Source organism: Oncorhynchus clarkii, chromosome 2, assembly GCF_045791955.1.
Source record: "Oncorhynchus clarkii lewisi isolate Uvic-CL-2024 chromosome 2, UVic_Ocla_1.0, whole genome shotgun sequence".
Classification (NCBI taxonomy): Eukaryota; Metazoa; Chordata; class Actinopteri; order Salmoniformes; family Salmonidae; genus Oncorhynchus; species Oncorhynchus clarkii.
The window spans coordinates 80,791,400-80,812,294 of NC_092148.1; the positions used below are offsets into that span (position 1 = coordinate 80,791,400).

Below are 20,895 nucleotides of genomic sequence, written 5' to 3' on the forward strand. Positions count from 1 at the left end.
AGCTTTGTGAACCAGAGGGAGGAGGAGAAAGAAAAACAGTGCTGTTGCATAATGGTGAGGGATTTCAGTTTTACTGTGGCAAAGGCAAATCTCTCTGGTGAATGCTAGGCCTATCATTTTGTCTAGCAGCACCCACACTGATCCTGCCTAGGCCTGCATGCAAGCATTTCACAAGGCATCTATGTACCCAAAGAAGACTGCCCCGAATGTGTTTTTCTAGGAAGCTTATGGCTTTAAAAATACTACAAAATGGTACAGAACCCATATCCCTAGTACCCTATAGGATACTTGGCAATAAGACAGACACCAGTGCCTCCTGGTTAACAATGCAGAATTGAGGACTGGACTATCAACATTTTACCATCTGGCTCGAAGCAAGAAAACATTGTTGACTAGTTTCATAGCCAATAGAATTTAGCCTAGCTTTCCAGTTCAAGAATAGCATTAGGCCTAGATTAGAAAAACTGCACCAATAGGCCTATATCACAGCTATCAGCACTAGACCAATAAGCATGATGTAAGAAATCTGTGTCTTATCAATGAAAAAGGCACATGGTACAATACGATTCTCCAAGGTCTAAACTAGAAATGCAGAAACGGCTAGACGACAGGACAGAAGTATTCCATCATTTGGGAGGAATCCTCCAGAGGCAACAGCAAGGTTTTCTGAGCAGGCACAAGAAGCTGGTTATGTGGAAAGCACACACGATCCATTCAGGCATAAAAGAGACCTGGGCTTCATCTCTCTGCACTCGCAAATGTGAGTGGCCCGTTATGCACTCCCCTGTAAATATCATTTTTCTTGGCGTTTCAGCTTTGTTCTAACAGGCTAGCACCACTGACAGCTAATTAGACTAACTGTTACACAACTCCAAAGTCATGGAAATAAAAGGAATCAATTGTATTTCACAATATGGTGTGGGGTGCATTTTATTTCAGATACAGCATTATCAAGATATGATCTAGGAGCCGATACAAAGCCAATAGTAGACGTTGGCCAAAATTAATCAGTTTACCTTTTCACTAACATGACAAAGATATTTTTGTCATATCAAACAAAAAAGAGAGACTGAGCAGTGATGCCCCTTGTGGTAGTCCTCCAGGAGGCCTTAGCAGTGAAGCGGCAGATTAAAAGTGGTTCACCATCAGGAATGAGTGCATAAGTACATGATACACAGCATTAGCTTAATGGCAGGGCTGTGACCGTAATGGAATTATGGATGACCGTTTTTGTTCAGACAAATGGCATTATAACATACATGAAAAAAAAAGGTAAACCCATATTTTCTCTTCTCCTCCACTCCGGACTGCATGTGCTGCTGCTGCTGCAGGGAGGGGGGTGTTGCCTAGGCAACATGACTAGTTTTCTACAACACCTTGTTGTTTCAAAAATGAGCAAAGTTTCATCATGTTGTAAAGTGGCCATGTAACTGCGGAAACGGTCTTAACCACACAAATGCCCAGCCGCCCTGTCTTCAGTCAGCGGTTCGTTCCATACACAAAAAACTGGAATTATTTAAATAAGAACGGTTATTTTATTTTCGTGACTGTCCTTCATCCATAATCACGTTACATGATTATACTGTAATTGTGCCAGCCTTACTTAAATGGGCAGGACGTAACACTCCAAAAGTACACAGCTCATATCCTGCTCACTAACCTCAGTGGGCCAGGGCTTAGTGCACTGCTAACAACAACAGCTGTAAAATAACATCACGGACACAGCAAACCGTGCATTTGACAGCCCTGTGGGCTGGACCACAAATCTACCATCCAAAAATAGCCTTGCGCTCAAAAATATTATAATAATGAATGCTAGCAGGTTAGGAACGTGTTTGCTGGCTTCATAAATGCTAGCCAGTTTGCAATCCCATTAGCTTTGCTAGCTAGCTGGATAGTGTTATATAAGTATTCATACACATAGCTCATATAAACAAAGACAGTCCGTCGTAAGAACACATACACCCAGCCACAAGACTGACCCCCTCTATTGGTCGGATGCTCAGGATAAGGCTCTGCTGTGCACCAATGGGGCTTCTGCTCTGGCTAGAGCAAGGCCCGCCTCCAACCCTCCGACCAGTCAAGAAGACCGAAACGACAAGACTCCACCTACTTTATTCTATGTATAAAAATGAATGTAACCGTTGTATAGGCCTCTTTTTCACCTGGCTCCTTGCCGAGTTATGTGAACTAGGTCCGTGCACGTAAAACTGCGGGACAAGATATCTCTGACTCATTAAAACTGTCTTTTGTTACAACTGAAATCCACTCTGTCCAGCGTCCGTGATTCGGTCTCAACTCTCCAGTTTTTGAACACTAACAATAGATACAGAGATTAGCTGGCTAGTTAGCTACAGTAGTTGGCTACTGACATCAGACTTAGCCTGTTCCACCATTTGCAAAATGCATACAGGCATTTGAATATAGCACAAGAAAAGAGAAACAGGACACGGTAGACATTTGAATGTACAATGCATTCCAAAAGTATTCAGACCCGTTGACTTTTCCACATTTTGTTAGCCTTATTCTAAAATAATGACAAAGCGAACAGATTTAGACATTTAGACAAATGTATACAAAAAATACAGAAATACCTTATTTACTTAAGTATTCAGAACCTTTGCTATGAGACTCGAAATTGAGCTAGGATGCATCCTTTTTCCATTGATCATCCTTGAGAAGTTTCTTCAACTTTATCGGAGTCCACCTGCGGTAAATTCAATTGATTGGACATGATTTGAAAAGGCATATACCATTCTATATAAAAGTTCCCACAGTTGACAGTGCATGTCAAAGCATAAACCAAGCCATGAGGTAGAATAAATTGTCCGTAGAGCTCAGAGACAGGATTGTGTCGAGGCACAGATCTGGGGAAAGATACCAAAACATTTATGCAGCATTGAAGCTCCAAGAACACAGTGGCCTCCATCATTCTTTAACTTCTTTGAGCCAGGGCTTAGTGGGGCGCTCTTCATTTTTGGATAAAAAAACGTTCCCGTTTTAAGCGCGATATTTTGTCACGAAAAGATGCTCGACTATGCATATAATTGACAGCTTTGGAAAGAAAACACTCTGACGTTTCCAAATCTGCAAAGATATTGTCTGTGAGTGCCACAGAACTGATGCTACAGGCGAAACCAAGATGAAATTTCAAACAGGAAGTACCCCCAGATTTTGAAGGCGCTGTGTTTCAATGAGTCCTTATATGGCTGTGTATGGGTCACGAATGAGCTTAGACTTTGTTGTTTCCCCATAGTGTCGACAGCATTGTGACGTATTTGTAGGCATATCATTGGAAGATTGACCATTTTACACTACATATACCAGGTGCCGCTTGGTGTCCTCCGTCGCAATTATTGCGTAATCTCCAGCTGTATGTATTTTTCTGTTTGCTTCCGAGGAGAAACCCAACTGCCACAAATGATTTATCATTGAATAGATATGTGAAAACACCTTGAGGATTGGTTCTAAACAACGTTTGCCATGTTTGTCGATATTAAGTTAATTTTGAAAAAAGTTTGGCGTTGTAATGACTGAATTTTCGGGTTTTTTTCTTAGCCAAACAAACAAAACAAAACGGAGCGATTTCTCCTACACAAATAATATTTTTGGAAAAAACATTTGCTATCTAACTGAGAGTCTCCTCATTGAAAACATCTGAAGAACTTCGAAGGTAAATTATTTTATTTGAATGCTTTTCTTGTTTTTGTGAAAATGTTGCCTGCTGAATGCTAGGCTTAATGCTATGCTAGCTATCAATACTCTTACACAAATGCTTGTGTAGCTATGGTTGAAAAGCATATTTTGAAAATCTGAGATGACAGTGTTGTTAACAAAAGGCTAAGCTTGTGAGTCGATATATTTCTTTAATTTCATTTGCGATTTTCATGAATAGTTAACATTGCGTTATGGTAATGAGCTTGAGGCTATGATTACGCTCCCGTATACGGGTTTGCGCGACGCTAGAGGTTAATGGAAGAAGTTTGGAACCACCAAGACTTCCTCGAGCTGGCCAAACTGAGAAATCGGGGGAGAAGGGCCTTGAGCAATCGAAGAACCCGATGGTCACTCTGACAGAGCTCCAAAGTTCTGCTGTGGAGATGGGAGAACCTTCCAGAAGGACAACCATCTCTGCAGTATTCCACCAATCAGGCCTTTATGGCCAGATGGAAATCTCTCCTTAGTAGAAGGCACATGACAGCCAGCTTGGAGTTTGCCAAAAGGTACCTAATAGCCCAAATGACTCAGACCATGAGAAACACAATTCTCTGTCCTGATGAAACCCTGATTGAATTCTTTGGCATGAATGCCAAAAGTCACATCTGGAGGAATCCTAGCACCATCCCTACGGTGAAGCATGGTGGTGGCAGCATCATGCTGTGGGGATGTTTTTTCATCAGCAGGGACTGGGAGACCAGTCAGGATCGAGGGAAAGATGAACAGAGCAAAGTACAGAGAGATCCTTGATGAAAACCTGCGCTCAGGACCTCAGACTGGAGCGAAGGTTCACCTTCCAACATGACAACGACCCTAAGCACACAGCCAAGACAACGCAGAAGTGGCTTCGGGACAAGTCTTTGAGTGGCCCAGCCAGAGCCTGGCTTTGAATATCTCTGGAGAGAGCTGAAAATAGCTGTGCAGCGACGCTCCCCATCCAACCTGACAGAGCTTAAGAGGATCTGCAGAGAAGAATGGGAGAAACTCCCAAAATACAGGTGTGCCAAGCTTGTAGCGTCAAACCCAAGAAGACTCGAGGCTGTAATCGCGGCCAAAGGTGTTTCAACAAAGTACTGAGTAAAGGGTTTGAATACTTATGTAAATATGAGATATTATTATATAAAAATTAAAAACAATTTATATGAAACCTGATTTTGCTTTGTCATTATGAGGTATTGTATTTAGATAGGGGGGGGACACTTAATCAGTTGTAGAACAAGGCTGTAAAGTAACAAAATGTGGAAAGAGGGGCTCTGAATACTGTAGACGCATGATGTGTTCAGAATACAAAAGCTGCATGTCAAGTGTAGACACAGCCTTAGTCATGCGTGCCTATTTTATGGGTGGTCCCAGCAATCAAACCTACTGCCCCGGAGTTACAAGCGCCATGCACTACAAAAAAAAAAAAAAAAGGACAAAGAAAACCTACTCGCCTGAATTTAACAGAACGTACACTACGATGCCTGTTATAGCCTGCTGCTTTAGATCCTTGCACGGAGGGAAACTTTTGGGCTGTGTAACTCCAGACCTCTCCTCTTGTCCAGGAAACCTAATCAACACACACACCTGAGCTGCCGGCTGAATTATTCAAAGAGTACAGTGCTCCATTTACTCTGAGGCATTATAGGAATAAGCACCTCAGGAGGAACACAGGCAACCACCGCTACATCCAAAAGGGAACGTATGCTAAAAACACCACACCTAACCCAAATCCTAACCACACAATTCAAAACTTAAATCTCACAAGAGAATGGTTTGATGAGCAAACCCTGCATTACCTTTAGGATATCTGTAAATATGACATTATAATGTTCCTACTGCAAGCGTAGGCAACTACAGTAGATGGTTGGAAGATAATTATAATACATTTGTACACTGCAAATTGACCACAACTAAGCCCAAAAATAGATGTTCAAATATAATCATTTTATACCTTGATTACACAGACACGATCAAGAACAATTATTAGAGGGAAAACACAGGATCAGATTTCCTAAAGTAAATTATTTTCTAGCTGACGTCCTGGTGACTTGTCTTTTTTTTTTTTACAAAAAAAAGTAAAAAACTTCCCAGTTGTGTTGTATCTATATAGGGTCAGGCCTGTTGTTGTTGTTGCATTAGTAAAACCATAGGGGTGGCATATACAGTGTCTTGCGAAAGTATTCGGCCCCCTTGAACTTTGCGACCTTTTGCCAGATTTCAGGCTTCAAACATAAAGATATAAAACTGTATTTTTTTGTGAAGAATCAACAACAAGTGGGACACAATCATGAAGTGGAACGACATTTATTGGATATTTCAAACTTTTTTAACAAATCAAAAACTGAAAAATTGGGCGTGCAAAATTATTCAGCCCCTTCACTTTCAGTGCAGCAAACTCTCTCCAGAAGTTCAGTGAGGATCTCTGAATGATCCAATGTTGACCTAAATGACTAATGATGATAAATACAATCCACCTGTGTGTAATCAAGTCTCCGTATCAATGCACCTGCACTGTGATAGTCTCAGAGGTCCGTCAAAAGCGCAGAGAGCATCATGAAGAACAAGGAACACACCAGGCAGGTCCGAGATACTGTTGTGAAGAAGTTTAAAGCCGGATTTGGATACAAAAAGATTTCCCAAGCTTTAAACATCCCAAGGAGCACTGTGCAAGCGATAATATTGAAATGGAAGGAGTATCAGACCACTGAAAATCTACCAAGACCTGGCCGTCCCTCTAAACTTTCAGCTCATACAAGGAGAAGACTGATCAGCTCATACAAATATATAGTTTGAAAATATGTACATGTTACCAGTGTTCATGATTAGACCTAAATTAGGAAATGTATCCATATTTGTATGCAATTGTTTCCATTTTCTCCCATCTCAATGGGTTACATTTTATTTTCTCATAAGAACTTTCACTACATGTGGGAACTGATCAAGAGCACACATGCCCAAAGAACATCCAAACCTGAAAAGCAGGGCAGTGAAAACACACCCAGTGACTAAATTCCTCAAAGGTCAGGTGACAGGCAAATTATTCTACTTTTAAGAGAACAAAAACACCCACACAAAAAAAAGAAGTGTGGCCTGGAACATTTAATCTAGAAACTGATCTGAAATCAGCCAGAAGAGACAGTGACCTCACAGGGATAAACTTATGGCATGTTTTACTGAGGCCCCTGCCAGCAGCTCACCATCTACGGGAGTCAGACAACACTGTCCAACACCAGAGGGCTATTTCTAGCAGCAGTGGATCATGCTTCATCTCTTACACACTCCTTCATCCAAACTGTAATGTACCTCAAACCATAGTTGAAGAAAGGAAAGGAGAGTGCAAACCTGTAAGCTAGTTAACATCTAACAGGTATGGTCTCATATGTGAATTAGAGTTAGGAGCAGTGTGACCGTGCGTCGGATGGATGCTGGAACTGTCGTTCAAACTTGGCAATATAAATCTAGCTTTAAAATGTTGGAGAAAGGAAAACACAGGTCATCTTCGTAAGGGCATTACTTTGTAAATACCCTACCAAAGTGTGCTTTGTCATGACAACCCAGCATACGGGCATGACTATGAATAAAGCCCGCTCTTCACTAGGATCTCCATCGTGGTCAATCTAACAAACTGAGGGCAATCAATAACAAGGGTAGGCAACTACAGTAGATCGTTGGAAGATAAATAATACATTTGTACAATGCAAATTGACCACAACTAAGCCCAAAAATAGATTTTAAAATATAATAATTGTATACCTTGATGTACTGGGCCGTTCGCACTATATATTTTGAAATATATGCCACCCTTATGGTTTTACTAATGCAACAACAAAAGATAGATACAATAGATACAATAGATACAACTGGGAAGTTTTACTTTTTTTGTTTAAAAAAAAGACAAGTCACCAGGACGTCAGCTAGAAAATAATTTACTTTAGGAAATCTGTTCCTGTGTTTTCCCTCTAATAATTGTTCTTGATCGTGTCTGTGTGTTTATGGTATTTACCACATTTAAAAGGGAGAAATTCTACAACGGGTTGGTCAAAAAAAGCATTGTGATTGGTTGAGACGTGCTCTAAGCCATACTAAAAACACGTTTAGCATGGGTAAGCCTTTGACGCAAAAATTTGAATATTGTTTTCTGTTCCAGCTGAGAGAGCACTGCTCATCCACTGTCCCATCAGCCCAGCCAGCCAAGCTCTTAAAACCAGGATTTTCCTGCAGTCCTTGGATTAACAATCATTGATGTCAGAACCGGGGTTACCATAAGTTTAGAAACATGCCAGGAATATAGGTAAGCTTTACGGCAGGCGAAGTGAAGCAGCCTGTACACAGCAGGAACAACAATTGAGAGTAGAGACAAAAGTCAGGGTAGTGACTTTGAAAAAACAGAGCTTTTAGGCAAAGTATGGTTCTTCAGAAAAATCACTTTACATGTAAAACCTATAAAACAATAAGGCCTAAAATACATGTCACAGGCAGCAGTATAATTTGAACACATTTCTGATCTAATCTAACAGTAATAGTCATGGGCTGCACACTTGATTGGATTCACAAAGCAGTTTGACTACATTTAGGCCTAGTAGATAAAAGCTTTAGTCACCAATAAGAAACACCATGAAAGAGGTAAAATCCCTCATGAAACTTGTGGTGTGGTAGAAGAGAAAACAGTCAATAACTCGGGTGACTGGAGTCTCTGACAATATTATGGGCCTTCCTCTGACACCACCTAGTATATAGGTCCTGGATGGCAGGAAGCTTGATGTACTGGGCCGTTTGCACTACCCTCTGTAGCGCCTTACAGTCAGATGCCGAGCAGTTGCCATACAAGACTGTGATGCAACCGGTCAGGATGCTCTCAAGGGTGCAGCTGTAGAACCTTTTGAGGATCTGGGGGCCCATGACAAATATTTTCAGTCTCCTGCGAGGGAAAAGGTTTTGTCGCACCCTCTTCACAACCGTCTTGGTATGTTCGGACCATGATAGTTCGTTGGTGATGTGGATGCCAAGAAACTTGAAGCTCTCAATCTGCTCCACTACAACCCAATCGATGAGGGGCCTGTTCGGCCCACCTATTCCTGCAGTCCACGATCAGCTCTTTTGTCTTGCTCACATTGAGGGAGAGGTTGTTGTCCTGGCACCACACTGCCAGGTCTCTGACCTCCCTATAGGCCATCTCATCATTGTCGGTGATCAGGCCTACCACTGTTGTGTCGTCAGCAAACTTAAATGGTGGCGTTGGAGTCGTGTTTGGCCACGCAGTCGTGGGTGAACAGGGAATACAGGAGGGGACTAAGTACACACCCCTGAGGGGCCCCAGTGTTGAGGATCAGTGTGGCAGATGTGTTGTTGCCTACCCTTACCAGCTGGGGGCAGCCCGTCAGGAAGTCCAGGATACAGTTGCAGAGGGAGGTGTTTAGTGCCAGGGTCCTTGGCTTACTGATGAGCTTTGAGGGCACTATGGTGTTGAATGCTGAGCTGTAGTCAATGAATAGCATTCTCACATAGGTGTTCCTTTTGTCCAGGTGGGAAAGGGCAGTGTGGAGTACCATTGAGATTGCGTCATCTGTGGATCTGTTGGGGCGTTACGCAAATTGGAGTGGGTCTAGGGTGTCCGGGAGGATGCTGTTGATGTGAGCCATGACCAGCCTTTCAAAGCACTTCATGGCTACCGACATGAGTGCCACGGGGCGGTAATCATTTAGGCAGGTTACCTTCGCTTCCTTGGGCACAGGGACTATGATGGTCTGCTTGAAACATGTAGGTATTACAGACTTGGTCAGGGAGAGGTTGAAAATGTCAGTGAAGACACTTCCCAGTTGGTGCGCACATGCTTTGAGTACACATCCTGGTAATCCGTCTGGCCCAGCGGCTTTGTGAATGTCGACCTGTTTAACCTCTAGTGACTCCCCATCCCGGGTCCGGGAGCGTAATCATCGACTGACACTAATTAGCATAACGCAACGGACATAAATATTCCTAGAAAATATTCCTATTCATGAAAATCACAAGTAAAATATATTGAGACACAGCTTAGCCTTTTGTTAAATCACCCTGTCATCTCAGATTTTCAAAATATGCTTTAGAGCCAAAGCTAGACAAGTATATGTGTAAGTTTATCGATAGCCTAGCATAGCATTTTGTCCAGCTAGCAGCAGGTAACTTGGTCACGGAAATCAGAAAAGCAATCCAATTAAATTATTTACCTTTGATGAGCTTCGGATGTTTTCACTCACGAGACTCCCAGTTAGATAGCCAATGTTCCTTTTTTCCAAAATAATATTTTTGTTGGCGAAATAGCTCCGTTTGTTCTTCACGTTTGGCTGAGAAATCGCCCGGAAATTGCAATCACGAAAACGCCGAAAAATATTCCAAATAAGCTCCATAATATCGACAGAAACATGGCAAACGTTGTTTATAATCAATCCTCAAGGTGTTTTTCAAATATCTATTCGATAATATATCCACCGGGACAATTGGTTTTTCAGTAGGACCGATTGGAATAATGGCTACCTCTGTATTTTACGCGAGAATCACTCTGAAAGCCATCAGGTGACCACTTGCGCAATGTAGTATGGGTATTCTTCAACATAAATGCTTAAAACTACGTCACAATGCTGTAGACACCTTGGGGAATACGGAGAAAAAGTAATCTGGTTGATAGCCCATTCACTGCTCAATAGGGACGCATTGGAACGCAGGGCATTCAAAACATGAGTCACTTCCGGATTGGATTTTTCTCAGGCTTTCGCCTGCAATATCAGTTCTGTTATACTCACAGACAATATTTTTACAGTTTTGGAAACTTTAGTGTTTTCTATCCTAAGCTGTAAATTATATGCATATTCTAGCATCTTGTCCTGACAAAATATTCCGTTTACTACGGGAACGTTATTTTTCCAAAAATGAAAATACTGCCCCCTAGTCACAAAAGGTTAAAGGTCTTGCTCACATCAGCTAACGAGAGCGTTATCACACAGTCATCCAGAACAGCTGGTGCTTACATCCATGCTTCAGTGTTGCTTGCCTCGAAGCGAGCATAAAAGGCATTTAGCTCATCTGGTAGGCTCGCGTCTGGGTTTCCCTTTGTAGTCCGTAATAGTTTTCAAGCCCTGTCACATCCGGTGTAGTAGGATGAAATCTTAATTCTGTATTGACGCTTTGCTTGTTTGATGGTTCATCTGATGGCAAAAGGGATTCCTTATAAGCGGCAGGATTAGTCTCCCGCTCCTTGAAAGCGGCAGTTCTAGCCTTTAGCTCGATGCAGATGTTGCCTGTAATCCATGGCTTCTGGTTGGGATATGTACGTAGTGTCACTGTGGGGACGACGTCATCGATGCACTTATTGATGAAGCCGATGACTGAGGTGGTGTATTCCTCAATACCATTGGATGAATCCCGGAACATATTTCAGTCTGTGCTAACAAAACAGTGCTGTAATGTAGCATCCATGTCATCTGACCACTTCCTTATTGAGCGAGTCACTGGTACGTCCTGCTTTAGTTTTTGCTTGTAAGCAGGAATCAGGAAAATTGAATTAAGTTCGGATTTGCCAAATGGAGGGCGGGGGAGAGCTTTGTATTCATTGGTGTGTGTGGAGTAAAGGAGGTCTAGGATTTCCCCCCCCCCCCTGGTTGCACATGTGACATGCTGGTAAAAATTTGGTAAAACTGATTTAAGTTTGCCTGCCTCAACTTCTTTGGGACTGGGGGGCAGTATTGAGTAGCTTGGATGAATAAGGTGCCCAGAGTAAACTGCCTGCTACTCAGGCCTAAAAGCTAGAATAGGCGTATAATTAGCAGATTTGGATAGAAAACACTCTGAAGTTTCTAAAACTGAATGATGTCAGAGTATAACAGAACTCATATGGCAGGCAAAAACCTGAGAAAAATCCAACCAGGAAGTGGGAAATCTGAGGTTTGTAGTTTTTCAAGTCATTGCCTATCGAATATACAGTGTCTATGGGGTCATATGCACTTCCTAAAGCTTCCAATAGATGTCAACAGTCAATAGAACCTTGTTTGAGACTTCTACTGTGAAGGAGGGGGGATTGAGAGCTGATTGAGTCAGGTGTCTGGCAGAGTGCCATGAGCTCAGTCTCGCTCGCTCCGATGAGAGTTAGCTGCATTCCATTGCATTTCTACAGACAAAGGAACTGTTAGGTTGAAACATTATTGAAGATTTATGATAAAAACATCCTAAAGATTGATTCTATACTTCGTTTGACATGTTTCTACGAACTGCAATATGACTTTACGTCTGAACTTTCGCCTGGACTTGCCCGCGCCTCCTGAGTTTGGATGTGTACTAAACGCGAGAACAAAAAGGAGGTATTTGGACATAAATGATGGACTTTATCAAACAAAACAAACATTTATTGTAGAACTGGGATTCCTGGGAGTACATTCTGATGAAGATCATCAAAGTGAATATTTATAATGCTATTTCTGACTTCTGTTGACTCCACAACATGGCGGGTATCTGCATGGCTTGTTTGTGTGTCTGAGCACCGTACGCAGATTACTGCACGTTTTGCTTTTTCCGTAAAATTTTGAAATCTGACACAGCGGTTGCATTAAGGAGAAGTTCCATGTATAATAGTTGTATCTATTATCAATGTTTATTATGAGTATTTCTGTGAATTGATGTGGCTCTGCAAAATCACTGCATGTTTTGGAACTACTGAACATAACGCCAATGTAAAATTTGATTTTTGGATATAAATATTCACTTTATCGAACAAAACATACATGTGAAGATTATCAAAGGTTAGTGATGAATTCTATCTATATTTCTGCTTTTTGAGACTCCTCTCTTTGGCTGGAAAAATGGCTGTGTTTTTCTGTGACTTGGTGGTGACCTAACAATCGTTTGTGGAGCTTTCGCTGTAAAGCCTTTTTGAAATCAGACACTGTGGCTGGATTAACGTTAATTGTATCTTTAAAATGGTGCCTAATACTTGTGTTTGAGAAATTTGATTTATGAGATTTCTGTTGATTGAATTTGGCGCCCTGCAATTTCATTGGCTGTTGGCGAGGGGTACCGCTAGCGGAACAGGGTTCCGTTCCCAGACAGGTTAACCTTTTATAACTAGGGGGCGCTGTTTTAATTTTTGGATGAAAAACGTTCCCGTTTTAAACAAGATATTTTGTCACGAAAAGATGCTTGACTATGCATATAATTGACAGCTTTGGAAAGAAAACACTCTGATGTTTCCAAAACTGCAAAGATATTGTCTGTGAGTGCCACAGAACTGATGTTACAGAAAAAACCCAGATAAAAATACAATCAGGAAGTGCCGCATTTTTTTAAACCGCCTCATGGCAATGACTCCTTATATGGCTGTGGAGGAGCTAGGAGTCAGCTTACCTTTTCCACGTTTTCCCCAAGGTGTCTGCAGCATTGTGACATATTTGTAGGCATATCATTGGAAGATTGACCATAAGAGACTACATCTACCAGGTGGTCGCTTGGTGTCCTCCGTCGCAATTATTGCGTAATCTCCAGCTGCAGTATTTTTCCGTTTGCCTCTGATGAGAAAACGACTGCCAGGAATGATTTTTCATCTAATAGAATTGTGAAAAACACCTTGAGGATTGATTCTAAACAACGTTTGCCATGTTTGAGCTAATTTGGAAAAAAGTTTGGCGTTGTGTTGACTGCATTTTCGTTTTTTTTTTCTTAGCCAAACGTGATGAACAAAACGGAGCTATTTCTGGTTGGTGGTTAGAGCGTTGGACTAGTTAACCGTAAGGTTGCGAGATTGAATCCCAGAGCTGAGAAGGTAAAAATCTGTCGTTCTGCTCCTGAACAAGGCAGTTAACCCACCGTTCCTAGGCCGTCGTTGAAAATAAGAATGTGTTCTTAACTTCTTGAGTGTAGGGGGCAGGATTTTCATTTTTGGCTAAAAAACGTACCCATTTGAAACAGCCTATTTCTCAGGCCCAGAAACTAGAATATGCATATAATTGTGATAGAAAACACTCAAAGTTTCCAAAACTGTCAAAATATTGTCTGTGACTATAAGAGAACTGATATTGCAGGCGAAAACCTGAGGAAAGTCAAACCAGGAAGTGCTGTTTTTCCTGAAAGCTCTGTTCCATTGGATGCCTTGCCTCCATTTAAAGGGATATCAACCAGATTCCTTTTCCTATGGCTTCCTCAAGGTGTCTGTCTTTAGACATAGTTTCAGGCTTTTATTTTGAAAAATTAGCGAGAAAGATAGCATTGCGTCAGTGGATAGCTGGGTGTTCGCAGAGTTTTGCTTGCGCAGAGTGGGGCAGCCATTGTCTCTCCCTCTCCTATTGAAAAAGCGACAGTCCCGGTTGATATATTATCGATTATATATTTTAAAAACAACCTGAGGATTGATTATAAATAAACGCTTGACATTTTTCTGTGGACATTACGGATACTATTTGGAATTTTCGTCTGCGATGTCATGACCGCGCGAGCCTGTGGATTACTGAACATAACGTGCCAAACAAATGGAGGTATTTTGGATATAAAAATAATCTTTATGGAACAAAAGGAACATTTATTGTGTAACTGTGAGTCTCGTGAGTGCAAACATCCGAAGATCAAAGGTAAGCGATTTAATCTATTGCTTTTCTGACTTTCGTGACCAATCTACTTGGCTGCTAGTGTTTGTAATATTTTGTTTTACTGAGAGAGATGTTCTTACATAAAAACGCTTGTTATGCTTTCGCTGAAAAGCTGTATTGAAATCTGACACGCTAGGTTGATCAACAACAAGCTAAGCTGTGTTTTGTTATATTGCACTTGTGATTTCATGAAAATGTAATATTTTTACTAGAAACGATTCAGTTGACCGTTTTGTGTGTGGATTAATTGTGGATTAATTGTCGCAGTAGAGCACCTTGTGCATTTCAGATAAAATAACAACCTACCGTTTATATCCCAGGACAAATTAACTAGCAACAGCAAGCTAGCTAAATAGGACAAATTAGCTAGCAAGTACTAGATATTTATATTTGAACCTGCAAGTCGTGATCAAGTTTGGTGTAGTGGGACAAAATAAATGTATGCATGGTGCACGCGAGACAGTTTGGGTTCCGTGTTGGCCGAATCCATTTAAACACAGTTTCACAATTCCTGACATTTAATCAGAGTAAAAATTATCTTAGGATCACCACTTTATTTTAAGAATGTGAAATGTCAGAATAATAGTAGTGAGAATTATTAATTTCAGCTTTTATTTCTTTCATCACATTCCCAGATGGGTCAGACGTTTACATACACCCAATTAGTATTTGGTAGCATTGCCTTTATATTGTTTAACTTGGGTCAAATGTTTTGGGTAGCCTTCCACAAGCTTCCCCCAATAAGTTGGGTGAATTTTGGCCCATTTCTCCTGACAGAGCTGGTGTAACCGAGTCAGGTTTGTAGGCCTCCTTGCTCGCGCGCTTTTTCAGTTCTGCTCACAAATTTTCTATAGGATTGAAGTCAGGGCTTTGTGATGGCCCCTCCAATCCCTTGACTTTGTCCTTAAGCCATTTTGCCACAACTTTGGAAGAACCATTTGCGACCAAGCTTTAATTTCCTGACGGATGTCTTGACATGTTGCTTCAATATATACAGTCGTGGCCAAAAGTTGAGAATAACACAAATATACATTTTCAAAGTCTGCAGCCTCAGTTTGTATGATGGCAATTTGCATATACTGCAGGATGTTATGAAGAGTGATCAGATGAATTGCAATTAATTGCAAAGTCCCCCTTTGCCATGCAAATGAACTGAATCCCAAAAACACATTTCCACTACGTTTCAGCCCGGTCACAAAAGGACCAGCTGACATCATGTAACTGATTCTCTCGTTAACACAGGTGTGAGTGTTGACGAGGACAAGGCTGGAGATCACTCTGTCATGCTGATTGAGTTCAAATAACAGACTGGAAGCTTTAAAAGGAGGGTGGTGCTTGGAATCATTGTTCTTCCTCTGTCAATCATGGTTACCTGCAAGGAAACACGTGCCGTCATCATTGCTTTGCACAAAAAGGGCTTCACAGGCAAGGATATTGCTGCCAGTAAGATTGCACCTAAATCAACCATTTATCGGCAACATCAAGAACTTCAAGGAGAGTGGTTCAAGTGTTGTGAAGAAGGCTTCAGGGCGACCAAGAAAGTCCAGCAAGTGCCAGGACCGTCTCCTAAAGTTGATTCAGCTGCGGGATTGGGGCACCACCAGTACAGAGCTTGCTCAGGAATGGCAGCAGGCAGATATGAGTGCATCTGCACGCACAGTGAGGCAAAGACTTTTGGAGGATGGCTTGGTGTCAAGAAGGGCAGCAAAGAAGCCACTTCTCTCCAGGAAAAACATCAGGGACAGACTGATATTCTGCAAAAGGTACAGGGATTGGACTGCTGAGGACTGGGGTAAGTCATTTTCTCTGATGAATCCCCTTTCCCGATTGTTTGGGGCATCTGGAAAAAAGCTTGTCCAGAGAAGACAAGGTGAGCACTACCATCAGTCCTGTGTCATGCAAACAGTAAAGCACCCTGAGACCATTCATGTGTGGGGTTGTTTCTCAGCCAAGGGAGTGGGCTCACTCAAAATTTTGCCTAAGAACACAACCATAAAGAATGGTACCAACACATCCTTTTAGGGCAACTACTCCCAACCATCCGGGAACAGTTTGGTGAAGAACAATGCCTTTCCAGCATGATGGAGCACCTTGCCATAAGGCAAAAGTGATAACTAAGTGGCTCGGGGAACAAAACATTGATATTTTGAGTCCATGGCCAGGAAACTCCTAAGACCTTAATCCCATTGAGAACTTGTGGTCAATCCTCAAGAGACAAACAAAAACTCCAAGCATCGATTATGCAAGAATGGGCTGCCACCATGTGTGGCCCAGAAGTTAACTGACAGCATGCCAGGGCAGATTGCAGAGGTCTTGAAAAAGAAGGGTCAACACTGCACATATTGACTCTTTGCATCAACTTCATGTAATTGTCAATAAAAGCCTTTGACACTTAGGAAATGCTTGTAAATATACGTCAGTATTCCATAGTAACATCTGACAAATATCTAAAGACAGTGAAGCAGCAAACTTTGTGAAAATTCATGTGTAATTCTCAAAACTTTTGGCCACGACTGTACACATACTTCTCCTTTCCTCATGATGCCAACTATTTTGTGAAGTGCACCAGTCCCCCCTGCAGCAAAGCATCCCCACAACATGCTGCCACCCCGGTGCTTCACGGTTGGGATGGTGTTCTTCGGCTTGCCTTTTTCCTCCAAGCATAACGATGGTCATTAAAGGCCAATCGGTTCTATTTTTGTTTCATCAGACCAGAGGAATTTCTACAAAAAGTATGATCTTTGTCTCCACGAGCAGTTTCAAACCGTAGTCTGCCTTTTTTATTGGGGGTTTTAGAGAAGTGGCTTCTTCCTTGCTGAACAGCCTTTCAGGTTATGTCGATATATGACTCGTTTTACTGTGGATATAGATACTTTTGTACCCGTTTTCTACTGCATCTTCACATGGTCCTTTGCTGTTGATCAGCACTTTTTGCACCAAAGTATATTAATCTCTAGGAGACAGAACACGTCTCCTTCTTGAGTGGTATGACGGCTGTGTGGTCCAATGGTGTTTATACTTGCGTACTACTGTTTGTACAGATGAACGTGATATCTTCAGGCGTTTGGAAATTGACTTGTGAAGGTCTACAATTTTTTCCTGAGGTCTTGGCTGATTTCTTTTGATTTTCCCATGATGTCAAGCAAACAGGCAATGAGTTTGAAGGTAGGCCTTGAAATACATCCACAGGCACACCTCCAATTGACTCAAATTATGTCAATTAGCCTATCAGAAGCTTCTAAAGCCATGACATCATTTTATGGAATTTTCCAAGCTGTTTAAAGGCACAGTCAACTTAGTGTATGTAAACTTCTGACCCACTAGAATTGTGATACAGTTAATTATGAGTGAAATAATCTGTCTGTAAACAATTGCTGGAAAAAAATACTTGTGTCATGCACAAAGTAGATGTCTTAACCAACTTGACAAAACTATAGTTTGTTAACAAGAAATTTGTGGAGTGTTTGAAAAACGTGTTTTAATGACTCCAACCTAAGTGTATGTAAACTTCCGACTTAAACTGTATATCCATGACATTCGTGATTTCCTTAAGTGATAGTTTGATTTCCTTTACGGTCCATTGAGGTATTTAAAACTGTTATAATCTCCCACAATAATAAGATTGTTGTATTGCTTGTAGGATTGATAAATTATTATATTATAAATTATTATATTTTGTCACCATAGCATCACCCACCTGTAGCACGCGCTCCAGCAGGTATATCTCTCTGGTCACCCCCAAAACCAATTCTTTCTTTGGCCGCATCTCCTTCCAGTTCTCTGCTGCCAATGACTGGAACGAACTACAAAAATCTCTGAAACTGGAAACACTTATCTCCCTCACTAGCTTTAAGCACCAACTGTCAGAGCAGCTCACAGATTACTGCACCTGTACATAGCCCACCTATAATTTAGCCCAAACAACTACCTCTTTCCCTACTGTATTTATTTTGCTCCTTTGCACCCCATTATTTTTATTTCTACTTTGCACATTCTTCCACTGCAAATCTACCATTCCAGTGTTTTACTTGCTATATTGTATTTACTTTGCCACCATGGCCTTTTTTTTGCCTTTACCTCCCTTATCTCACCTCATTTGCTCACATCGTATATAGACTTGTTTATACTGTATTATTGACTGTATGTTTGTTTTACTTCATGTGTAACTGTGTCGTATGTGTCGAACCGCTTTGCTTTATCTTGGCCAGGTCGCAAATAAAGGTGAAATAAATAAATAAAATAAATAAATACATTTTTAAAGACACGTGGATGTTGTTCCCAATACCATGAAGCATACAGAGTTCTAAAAACACTTCTGGGTGCCATGTGCTGTACACTAAACAGAGGAATGTCCGAACACCTGATTTCCGGTCTCTAAATGCACATTTACACGCAACATTCATGCCCCCGCCTGACTGACCTCTCTGGCTACATGCAGCCTCGGCTGCCAGAGCTGTGTAGTGCGACCATTTTACTTGCATTTGTGCCTAAATACTTTACTCGGCCACCTGTAAATGTTTTTTAGGAGCACCAGTGCGCCTAGAAAGAATCCTTAATATCTAAAATATTTGCATGAGAGGAAACTGGTCTTGTAAGCACCTCAGACCAGGACAGTTTCTGAGAAGCTCTACACCATAACACGGAAGCGGTCACTCACGGCTGTATGTTATGCAACACTGGTTAAACATTTCACATAATTGTTCAAGTGGAAGCTTATGCCTGTGTATACATAGGGTAGTGACAAAAAGGCTTATACTTCCTGAGAATGTTCCATTTGTCTCATCCAGAAACATGCAAGACATAAGGCATTCTCGTGCACGTAACCATTTCTGTTCCTTCAGCAGGTTACGTAATCCAGGCTCATTTGGGTGTGACTGATGGTTAACAGAGGCAGTGCAGAAGAAGTGTTTGCATGCTGTCAAGCTCCCTCAAAAACCTGTAGATTATTACAGGGCCATTTGTTCACATTACATAACATAATAGCCTAAATACCTTAAAGATCTGGAAAAGATGCTAACCCTTGTGAAATGCTGCCCCTGTATCTCAAACTAGTTAGTGCTTACTTAGTAGCCTTACTGGGGTTGTCCTGAATTCTGTTAACTTTTAAAACGTGTTTCTAGCAAGATAAAGGCATGAACAAGACCCTATTAGTTAAGGGGCAGGCCCGACCTACCTGTAGTAGCGTGACTGCAGGTACGTGGAGCACACGGCTTTGGACACGTGGCTGGCCGAGCCAAAGTCGATCACTTTCACCCGGTAAGGCTGTCGCACCGGGTCCACCAGCATAATGTTCTCCGGCTTCAGGTCAGCGTGGATCAGGCCCAAGCTCTTGAGCTTCTTCAGCGCAGTGGCCACCTGCTGTAAGACCGGTCTGATCACCTTCAATGGCAGCGGGCTAAACTTGTTCTGCTTGAGAAAGTCATAGAGGTTTTGCTCCAGCATTTCAAACACCAGGCAAGTGTGGCTGCGGTGCTGGAAGCACTCGAATGCCCGCACCAGGTTGTGCTCATCAGCGTTCTCCCCACTCAGACGGGCAAGGATGCCCACCTCAATCTGGCCCTGCCTTGCATACGATGGGTGGTTCTTCAAGATCTTGATAGCCACAACCTCCCCTGTGCCTCGCTTCCAACACTTCACCACCTGTCCGAAGGTGCCACGACCTAGGAACTCCAGCACCTCATAAGTGTTCTTCATGGAGCACAAGACCTCGTGCTGCACCAACTGGTAGTCCCCATCCCCTGCCGCATTACGAGCCCCAGTCCCACCAACATTCTGTTTGGGGGACACTCCCCCCATGGTGTTCTTGTTCCCTACATTAGTTTGCAACATGGCAGGTATCATGGAAATGTCCTCCACTATCTGCATGGCTTTCCCACTGTTCTCCACTCACCCTTACAGTTCAGCCCACATCGCAGGAAGCTGTCCAATTAGAGCACAGTGGAGGTTTGAACTACCTCCTTCACCTTGTTCACTGTTGCTTCTCTAGCCACAGTCCCCGAAACCCAGGGTGACTGCACCTACACTGCTGTCCCCCTGCAGCCTCAGCTTCTCTGGACCCTTGCCTTGACAGGGGGGGGGGGTCGTTTTTTGGAGCAACTCCCTGTGTACTTCTTTCAGGGATGTAGCTGCCGGCAAAGATAATTGAAAGGAGGATATTGGTAGGCTTAGCAATGCCAAGGTTTACTCCAATTATATAGGTCTGCAGGGTCCTCCTATGAAAAACACAGCGATTGAGCTCAACTGTGGGTTTCTTCACACTGCAAAAGGCACTTGTTTGGGTTTGATAAACGTGTGGTGGGTAGACCAAAACGTGTGAGGTCATACCTGTAAGAGAGAAAGGGGAATGATTAGTTTACTTGAACTACTTCATTTCTGTAAATTCATCTTTAGGGAGTTAAATGCAATTTAGCCAGACACGTTGTTGTTGTGTGGGTGATTGGTGGAAGTTGTATTGAGAAGGATAACAAAGCATGTTAATGAGGATGCACTCAAACATTTCAGTTAGATCAGATAGAAATTGGGGGAAAGGCAGGCATGCTATTTGTTCAATAGCAAGCTATACTGGGGCATTCAGCAAAAAACTCAAAACTAAACG

The 20,895-nt window shown here is 42.1% G+C and overlaps 1 protein-coding gene across 2 annotated transcripts in view; it reads right to left on the reverse strand.

Annotated features, from left to right (window-relative positions):
• The window catches only part of LOC139374763 (homeodomain-interacting protein kinase 3-like), a 48,771-nt gene that overhangs the window by 25,678 nt on the left and 2,198 nt on the right, over positions 1-20,895 (reverse strand). For both annotated transcript variants that reach the window (XM_071115896.1, XM_071115905.1), the window contains exon 2: positions 19,474-20,624. In XM_071115896.1, coding sequence (XP_070971997.1) covers positions 19,474-20,165 — 692 coding nt within the window. In that variant the 5' untranslated portion in view covers positions 20,166-20,624. The remainder of the gene's footprint in view (positions 1-19,473; positions 20,625-20,895) is intronic.